This window comes from Oenanthe melanoleuca, chromosome 4A, assembly GCF_029582105.1.
Source record: "Oenanthe melanoleuca isolate GR-GAL-2019-014 chromosome 4A, OMel1.0, whole genome shotgun sequence".
NCBI lineage: Eukaryota > Metazoa > Chordata > Aves > Passeriformes > Muscicapidae > Oenanthe > Oenanthe melanoleuca.
In genome coordinates this window covers 7113659-7123617 of record NC_079338.1, presented here as the reverse complement: position 1 = coordinate 7123617, position 9959 = coordinate 7113659, and the positions used below count along the sequence as shown (strand labels likewise).

The 9959-nt window shown below is 48.5% G+C and overlaps 1 protein-coding gene across 2 annotated transcripts in view; it reads left to right on the top strand.

The window, feature by feature from the left end:
* Nucleotides 1–981: 981 nt before the first annotated feature.
* The window catches only part of CD99L2 (CD99 molecule like 2), a 32090-nt gene continuing 23112 nt past the window's right edge, over nucleotides 982–9959 (top strand). For both annotated transcript variants that reach the window (XM_056491788.1, XM_056491787.1), the window contains exon 1: nucleotides 982–1144. In XM_056491788.1, the coding sequence (XP_056347763.1) occupies nucleotides 1087–1144 (58 nt within the window). In that variant the 5' untranslated portion in view covers nucleotides 982–1086. The remainder of the gene's footprint in view (nucleotides 1145–9959) is intronic.

Here is a 9959-nt window from a genome sequence, read left to right as displayed (position 1 = left end):
TCAGTCCCCAATAAAGCTTCAGAAATACCTCCTAAAAACAGGCTGCATCCTCATTCCCTTTTCTGTAGCAAAACAACCTATAAATATCACAAAGAAGATATTTACTCTGTTATTAACAACCCCCTACCCCCGTTCAAAAGAGCCATAGAGAAGAGGATCCAGCACCGGGTGTAGGAGAGATAACTTGTTTGCTTTGGCGAGAAAGCGGCTGAGGGCAAATCTAAGGCAGTTTACAGCTAGGCAACACAGCTGGGGGTGATGGCTAAAGTGTCAGTGGGAGGGGCAGACTGAACCCAGGAGAATCTTCTTGCCAAGGCAGTGAGACAGCATGGCCTTTGGTAACCTCTAGGGAGGTAGGGGGAGCTTTCAGCTCTGGAGGTTTTCATATCGGTGTCCATGGGTCCCGCTCCGATGGGGCCTTTGGGCTGGAGACCTCCAGAGGTCGCTTCCAGCCAACAATTCCATAGCTCCGCAACCTCCATGGTAAATACTTGACATTAAAGGATGAAACTGCAGTAGCTCCTTCCCCGGTACTTCTGTACTTTCCGTGGAGCAGAGCAGAGCGCCCAGGCCCGCACCACCGCGCCATCCCAGCACCTCTGCGGCCTCCCAGCCGGAACGCGCGGCCGTCCCCGCCCCAGGGTGCTATCCGTGGGCACAAGGGCTCCCCCAGCGCCGGGGTGCTGCTGCCGGGGCTGACAGACGGCGGGGGCCCGGCAGCAGCAGCAGTCCCAACCCCTCCCCCGTTTCCTGTGCGGCTCCTCATGGCTATTTGCCGCCCGGATCTCCCCGCTCGGGTGGGCAACGTGGGACTGACGCCGGCGGCAGTCCCACTCACGCCTGGAGGAAGGATGTACGCCGGGACCACGTTTCAGCCGAGATGAAAAGGCCGATAGGTGCCGGGGCTCGCCCAGCCCTCAGGGGGCCGGCAGGGTCTCCTCTCCCTGCCCTGAGTGGGGCCGGGGCGGGGGCGCGGCCCGGTGGGAAGGGCGGGGGGCGGTGGCGCGGAGCGCCCGCCCCCGCGGCCGCGTACCGCCCCGGCGGAGACGGGAGCCGAGCCGGCGGCAGACGGAGCCCCGCCGCGCCATGGCCGGCCGCCGACTGCTATGGCTGCTCCTGGTCCTCGCCGCGCTTTTGGGCGCAGGTAGGGCGGCCCGAGGGGAGAGGGGGGCCCGGGGGGCGCGGTGTGGTGTGCGCATGATCGCGGCGCCGGGCCCGGCCCATGAACGGCGGACCCCCGCCGCCGGCCAGGGTCACCCCGCGGGATGCTCCCCCCGATGGATGCAGGGGTTGCGGCTCCCTCGCCGTGGGGGATTTTCGGGCTCGGTATTTTCCCCGGTAGCACGGAGCCTGCCCCAGGAGGGCTCACGGGACCGGAGAGATGCGCCCCGAGGAGGGGCCGCAGCTGAGAGGATACAACGCCTGGGGGATCGCCTCGAATAGGGGGCTGCACTCTTCGGGCCCCACCCTGCGCAGAGCACCCCGGCTCCGCAGCGGATGGCAGGGTGCCAGCCTGTGCTTCAGTGCCGGGCCACAGACGATCCTTGTCCCCCCTCCTTCCCCCGATCCTCCGCCTGGGCTCTGCCCGCCTCCGGCCCCCTTGCCCCGATCCCCCAGTTCGCGATGGGGCCGGTACCCACAGGCAGGGCGGCTCGAGCCCTGCGTTAGGTGACAGTGCTAGTGACGGGCGCATCTCGGAGCGCAGCGTTTGGCTTCTGGTGACAGTGTTACAGCGATGCTTAAGATGTGCGATGCTGCAGGTATAAAGCTCTGGAGCAGCCTGGGGCTCAGCTAATCCTAAACAGCGGTAGCCATGGAGTCACCGCGAAAGGAGTTTGGGTTTGTCTCTCTGCTCGCTGAGTTGTTGGATTAGCGGATTCCCTATATGACCCAAATTTGTCGGGCTGCTGCTTGTATTCTCACTCTTATTTTTGTCCCACTGTTATTTCTGCAGATCAGAACAGTCTAACCCAGAAATCAGTCTCAGCTGAGCAGCAACTAGGAAGGAAAAAAAAATCCAGTTTTTAGGAGGGTGGGGAGGAAGAAATTAAGATCAATTCGAAGCTTGCCACAACTCTTGGTCTCCTTAAAAACCCCTACAGTACTCTTAAAAAGCTATGTGTTTGAATTGAAAAGTCCTTCTAAAGTTATACTGAGAAAATAGACGGCAATTATGTAAAAGGCCTCAGGAAGGTTTTTCTAAACAAAATATGCTATTAGCTTGGAGGCACCCGGCAAGCACAAACTGGTTAGAAGATATCAGCATCAAAGCAGATTGCAAACTGAACTCCAAGCAGGTTTTGCTGTTGGAATAGATTAGGTTTTCCATGAGTCCGCCTGGAATTAGTTTGTTTGTATTTGGTACTTACCTGTTTGTGCACCTGGAATGGTAACAGCGTGGTACAGAGCTGCTTATGCTGACCAGGTTAGCGGCTGCATTTTTAATTGATGTATATCAGTTTGACAGGCTGAGCTGAGACAGTGCATAAAATCCTGATTTTAGGTTAAAATAATAATAAAAAAATCTGATTAGTCAGTACTAAAGCTATTTGCATTCTGTGTTGTTCGCAATGTCGGCAAACACAAATGCCGTTCTATTTTATTTTGGAGCTCTTGGGGCTGCAGAATCCAGCTTTTAAATATCCTTGGCCGTGTTTGTATCAAAATGAATTTCACTGAAACATTCATAAATCATTCCTGCCAGCCTGAGGCTTCTCAGGTAATCGAATAACATTAAGTTTGTCTCCTCTCCAAACTGCTTTAAATTGCCTCTCCATGGCAAGCACTGTGTAAGGGGAAGCGGGTTCTTGCCTCCCCTCCCGTGCAGAGCCTTGCTGACATGGGACACACCAAACCTAGATGCTGCTGTGCGGCACAGCCTTTCCACATAGTCTCTGGTTCCTCCCTGGTGTATTCCAGCAGTGGCTCTCCCAATCCATGGGTGGGTGCCTGCTCCTCCCCCTCTCTCTCCCTCACTCTCCCAAATGGGTTGGAACAGCGTTGCAGCACCCTGAGAGAGCCTTGGGATCCCTTTCACACCTGAGCACTTAACAGGCCTTTTGGATATACTAGCACAACCTTCCTGTCATCATCCTGTACCCCCGGGAAAATAACAGGAGGTGGAAAGGCAGTGGGTTTCGCAGGCAGGGCAATATATGCCATTTCTTCAGAGCAGCAGCAATAGAAATCACACTTCATTGCTTCTGTTTCCAGGCTTTTTTTGTTTTTGTTTTTGTTTTTTTTTGGCTTCTTGTTCTGAAACAGTTGCTTCAGCAGTGCAGAAGGCAGTCTGTGGACAGCCCAGTCTCTTGGAAGCTCAGAGGTTTACAAATTACCAAGAACTAAGGATAACAAACAACAAAATCAGTACTTAGCGTGATTCCTGCAGCTGTGGTCCAGATCCACTACTAACACAAGACTGATGTGTGTCTTGTCTGTGACTGCCCAGTAAAGCAGGAGCAAACTTCACTTTTTAGTTGAAAGAAATGTGTTTGGGTTTCTCTTTGATCAAATTCTAGTGCATTTCCCTTCATTCATGGCTGTGTACTTCAGTGCCCTCTCAGTGGGCTATGCCGCATCGTCTGTGCCTCCAAGCTGCCTCTGCTCACAACCCATCTGCCTGTGGCTGCAGTGCTGGAAACAGGCATTGCTTGTAGGGCACGAACCCATTTGCCAGTGCTCCTAAACTCTGGTGTATTCCCAGTGTATTGGGGGGCAGAAGAAGCATTAAAGTATTTTGAGACAGTGGAGAAAACCAAACACTGCACTCTGCAAAGCCTCTTGGCTGTAGCCAGAGGCAAGCATTCCCTATGCCATCACGTTGCATGGTGTTTTAAATTCTCAGATCTGTGACTGTTTCATGTTTATGAGTCATCCAGGGTTAACCACATGCTTGTGGAAAACAGTGAGAGTCAAACAAGAAACATTCCACTTTTGTTATTTTCCCCTCTCCTGTCCTGTCTTATAAGCCAGTACAGAAATGCATTGATGTGTTTTCATTGGACAGCTGGCAAATTTGACATCTGAGGGCTTTTTGGAGGGATCACAAGGCTTCCTCTTGCAGGCCAGGCAGAAGGGGCATGTGCAGTTTTTGTGCTTTATGTTTTGTAAGAAGAGGGTGAATAAAAACTTTACAAACTATGATAGGAGCAGTTGGGCATGTGCTCCAAAAATTGCTGTGTCAGCACTGACAAGCTGTGTTGACACCCGTGTTTTCATTAGGCAGCATCTCACGGATCACATCTCCTCTCAAGTGTGACTACCAGTACCCACTAGCAATTACAATAATTACTTAAATATGAAAGCAATACTAGACAGTATTATTAGCTATATGTAACTCTTGAACAAATGGCTGCAGTCACTGCGGGTGGCTCCCCTGCGCCAGCTCCACACGACAATGCCCAACAGAGACCATGGAGAAAGCAGAAAGGAGCCATCTCTTTTCCAGTTTTTTTCAGGTGTCTGGACTCCGCTTTGCACTGGGAAACCATGGATGCAGCTGGCAGAAAAGGGGGTGCCAGTGCCAAGTGACCCTGTGTCTCGATGTCCCATCACTTGCTAGGGTCACTCACCGTGGATGTTCCAGAAGAGTTGCAGGGAGGAATTATTTGGAGTAGAAGAGAAAGGCTTGGTTTGGCATTGTTGTTTAAACTGAAGGACATAGCAGCATTGTATAAAGCTGCTAAAAATCTTTGTTAAAATACTTGATGGTGTTAATAAAGTTATAATTACCAGGTATCAGTGGCAAGTCAAAGTAATAAATTTATAGAATAGTTTTGACTTTGATAATTCTTTAGTGCGTATGACAAAGCAGGAGAAGCCAAATTTGTTTTCTTACAAATTATATCTGATATTTGAACACACATGCATTAATTAAATGTGCCATACTCTGATATTTATGTACATGTCTGTTGAAATAATTAATTTCCATGGTTCTACTTGTATTTTGAAACTTTTTCTTCTACGAACCTAGTGATAAATGTGCTTGGAAATGGCTGTTTAACTCTTGGGATTTTTTCCCCTTCTACAAAAATGTGATTTTTTCTTACACCTGTTGCAAACATTTCAGCCCTTAAAGCACATAAAACAGAACTGTCTATTGATTTCCTGAGTTGACTAGAATAAACTTTTAAAACTGCTTTGTTTAAACTCAAATTTGTTTTCTTTTTGGAAGAATATCTCTTGGAAGTTTAAGGCATTAACTTTAAAATTAAAGGAAAAACTGGGGTTTTATTAGACATTGCTTCTGAAGCAACTCTAATAACAAAACATATGTTTAATAAACTAAATAACACTGATGGCAAAGAGAAAAGCTTTGCAATAATTCCTTTGTAAGCTGATTGATACAATTCACAATCAGTGGAAGTGCTCAAATAGAGGAAAATTGGAGAAGTTGAACATGGTACATCAAAATGTAGAACATGAAAGGACTTTGAGAGGGAAACTTCAAAGTTGGGGATCCAGATGCTGGAGTCACTAACTGTGATTTAGGATGTGAGCACAGGAATGTGATTGCTGAGGGAATAATGCATTTGAGAAGAAAAATAAAGTCCTGGTACAAGCCCAGTAGCTATGGCAAAGAGAAGTGAGTGCTGCCTCTGCACTCACAGGGATTTCACAGTGGAGCTGCTCAGGGTCAGCTTTGGGTTTGATCTTCTGAGAGCTCAGCCTGCTGGTACGATGGGGGTGAAGTTAATGCTAATACATATTTATAAAACTGCCTTGCAGTCACTCCAAAATCCTTTTCCTTTGCTTTTCAACCTTGTCTAGGAAACACAGGAACTTATTGTGGGAGGAAAGCTGGGGCCACAGGCAGAAAGCTGATGCTAGGTGTGCACTCTGTTTGCCAACCAAATGAACAGCATCTTCAGAGAAGAAGAGGACCAAGTTGCTGTAGGGATCTAATGCAGTCACCACATACATATGTAAAAAAATCAAAGCAAGCAAAACTAGAGACATTGGCAAGATTTTTGAGGTGGTGGCTCAGACAGAGAGAAGGGATGCTGAGAACAGCATCATTCTGCTGTTGAAAGGCTCTGCAGGCTGGTACAGGGTTGTATCCAGCAAACAAGGTTTTGGGGAAACCAAAACCTTGGGGAAAGAGACCTGCTCAGAATTTTGCTTGCCATTTGAAATGTTCTCTTTGCCCATGCACAAAGGAGTCTGGGTAAAAAGAACTTGTCAAAGTTGGAATAATCTTACTGAAATCCTGCTTCAGAAGAACATGCTTTGGATTGGATGTTTAGGGGTAGCTGCAGCTCTGGCTCTGGAGAGAGTGGGTAGAAGGCAAAAGCTAAGCAAGCAGAAGAGGTTTCCAGCCCCAGCTGTGAATGGCAAAAGAGGTACTTGTGCTGCAGAACAGATGTTATATAGCTGATGAGATTTTGAACAGCACATTAGTCTGTGTCCATAAAGCTTTGCTTATAAAAGTATCCTTTTAGAGGTAGGAGCTTGCAGAATGTCTCTATCTTAATGCCAGATCTCTATATGATCTCTCTCTTGGGGGAACTTGAGCAGCTTAGTGGGATGTCTCTGTGGTGACCAGACACCTCCATTCAGGTGCTCCTGTTACTGCAGGACGTGGGTCATTTTTCCAGACAGAAGAATCTGAGTGAAAGTAATGCCAGACTGATGTAGACTCATTTAGAGTAAAAATCTCCCCAGGTCCCATCCTGCCATCTGGTACACAGCCTTCCACTTGGAGCTTTGCTTAGTTTCTGCTACAGTGCCTGAAGAGGTAGAAAGACGCAGAATTGATGCAACTTCACCTAGCACATTTTCTCACCCTAGAAGTTCTTTTGGCAAGGGAATCACAGAATCAGCTAGGTCGGAAAAGACTTGTGAGGTCATTGAGTCCAACCTGTGACCAAAGACCACCATGTCAACCACACAACGGCACTGAGTGCCATGTCCAGTCTCTTAAAAATCTCCAGGGACAGTGCCTCCACCATCTCCCTGGGCAGTTTATTCCAATGTTTAATCACCCTTTCAGTGAATAAATTCCTCCTAATGTCCAACCTAAAATCACTATGCAACCTTAGGCCAATGCAACGCTAGGCAGAAGTGGTTGCATTCCCCCAAAATTAAACCATCCCAGGGTGATGTGTCCAGCTGGTGCAAGCCTGCTCTGAGCCCCTGGTTTGTGACCCAGCCAGGCTGGGTTCTGCTCCAGGTACTTTGCTGGTGTGGGTGTTCAGCCTGGCCCCACACGCCAGGCCCCAGCTACTGCTACTGGTGACAATGTCTCTTGTACTGTCAAGAAACACTGAAGCCATGCCATGCAGTTCTCTGTAATTATTTGAAGAAACTGGAGTTTGTTATTTCCAACCACTGCCTCTCTCCTCCCCACCCTAGGACAGCACTAAGCTTTCCTTATGCTTTTAAAAACACCCACAGATCCCAAACATGTCTTTCACCTCATGTAGAAAATAGAGCATTTTTAAGTGAAGTTAAACATAAATTTGAAAGGATAGTGTGTTCCTTCTTTCTTTTTTGTAATGATGGTCTTAACTGAGTGAATTATTTATACTTTCACAGAGAAAATCTCAGAGCCAGAACAGTTTGCAGACAGTTGGGTTTGTAAGTCTTGGTGTCTTTCCACGTAGGGTCGCAGAGAGCAAGAGACCTGTTGCTGGACTTTGAAATCACTGAGCACCTAGTTTTATGTTTAAATTATTTCATGCCACTTTAATAGTTAAGAGTGCTCTGATTATACAGCACCTGTTTTCCAGGTGATGGAGATGCAGCATGTGCTGGGCATGGGAAGTAGCAGAAGCTGGATACACACCCCAGACTTCCCTTTTGAGAGACTTCTCCAGATCCTCTATGAAAGCAAGGAGCCAAACTCACCTTATTGAAAACAAGCTGTTGGAAAAGGCCGAGGGATGTGGCACAGCTTCCCTCCCTGTGGGCAAGCTAGGAGGGGTGGGCTCACAGCTGCTGGCTGGGTGGTTAAAAACCAATTCCTGCACCACCTGCTCAAAATTATCTCCAAGTTGCTGCTTCCTCCTTGGAGGGTGCAGCCCCCCACCCTGCTGTCTCTCCATGCTGTCTCCTTCCCATGGCAGCACCAGCTGGATCTGGGATGCTCCAGGAGCAGCAGAGCCGAATGACCCAGAGCACAGTGGGAGCATGGGTGGATGAGGAGGGTGCAGACAGTGAGCAGCACAGGCTGTAGTCTCAACCTCTCCCCACCTGACCCAAATACCCTCTATTTGCACGGGGAGGTGCTGTGGGAAGGCAGGGACAGCAGTGGCCAGGCAGGAGCCCTGCAGTGCAGCTGTGGTGACAGGGCAGACAGATGCCCTCAGCCAGAGGAGAAGGCTGAGACCCCATGCTCTCCCAGAGCCCTGCTCTATCTGTCAGCATTACCTGAGTCTTTATTCCCATTACTGCTCTGCTCCTGATTTTAAATAGCACAGTACTACAGGAGCATCACATTCCAAGTGATGAACCAGCATTTTTACTGTGTAATTCCCTATTTACCTACTTTTAACTACAGCTCCTCCTCTTGATCTTTATCTGATGAGAACAACCTTTTTCCATCGAGAATCAGGTGATAAGCATTTAATCTCTTCCTTCAGTTTTCTTTGGGCTCCTGCATCACTGTCTTTGTCATCATTTGTTCTGCACTGAGTTATGAACAAAATGCTTTCATGCCCAATTTGTTGTCTTATTGATAAACAGGAGTCTTTGGCAATTGGCAAATTCATAGTCATTGCCTCATGTGTAAGCAGAAATCAAATGGCATATGTGAATGTACTTTGTAATCTTTCTGAGTAGACAGCAGGCAAGAAAATATGAAAGGAGCTGTTGTGGTGTAATCCTAGCTGGTGTCTCAGCCCCACACAGCCATTTGCTCACTGCCCCCACGTTGGGATGAGGGAAAGGATTGGAAGGGTAAAAGTGAGAAAACTCGTGGGTTGAGATAGTGGCAGTTTAACAGGTAAAGCAAACCAAGGAATTCATGCCCCACTTCCCATGGCAGGCAGGTACTTAGCCATCCCCAGGACAGTAGGACTCTACTTGGGTACAGGGTGTGCCAAGGTTGCCCCTAGAGTGGTTTCAGCTCAGATCCTGCTCTTGTCCCAGCCTGCCTGTCCCTGACAGGGCTGTCTCTCAGCAGTGCTGCACCGGACCGTCTCTGTCTGGGGAAAGCAGGCTGGTGCCTGCTGGGCAGTGATCATAGCACCCCCACATTTCCCCTTCCCTTGCTGCCAGGGCAGTAATCCATTCTCCAGCAGAGGCCTGCACACAGCATCTGGTGGGGACAAACCGGAGCCCAGGGTAACACTGTTGTTTTTTTCCATTACTGAAAAGTCATCTTTTGCCATTCTCCATCCTGTGCAGTTGGTTTAGTGCTAATTTCCCTTTGGCCTCTTTGCGAAGTGGTTGGGGTGTGGGAATAAAATAATGATGCTGTCCACATCCTTTCCCCTTTAGGCATTGTTTCGGTTTGAAAGACAGGTGTCTGCTGGGGAAGGCAGGACCCTCCCTTGGATTGGAGAATATAAACCCCCTCCCTCCGAATTATTATAATTTTGAAATTAAGGGGATCTCAGGCAAAAGATATGAGGATGGGAATAACAGTTCTTTACTAGTAGGTATAACAAGGCAAGCAAAACAACAACTATAGAATTAATAACAAACAGAACCAGGGACTGTGTGACAGCCTTCTCGGCTAAGAAGGGGAAGGATGGAGAGGCTTTGCTTTACAAAGCCCTGGGGCTGTCGATCCCGGTGCCTCTGCAGGACTCTGAGGAGCACTGAGCTGGAACGGCAGGAATGAGCAGAAATCCCGGCCTGGTGGACGAGATTGTTATAGATAATAAAGAGATTAAGCCGAATTAAGTATAATCAAAAATAAACTATAATTTATTTCGTGACCGGGATACGGTCCACGACAGCCACAATCGTAAGGGACAACGCCGAGCCCGGGGTCGGCGCCGGGTGAACACACA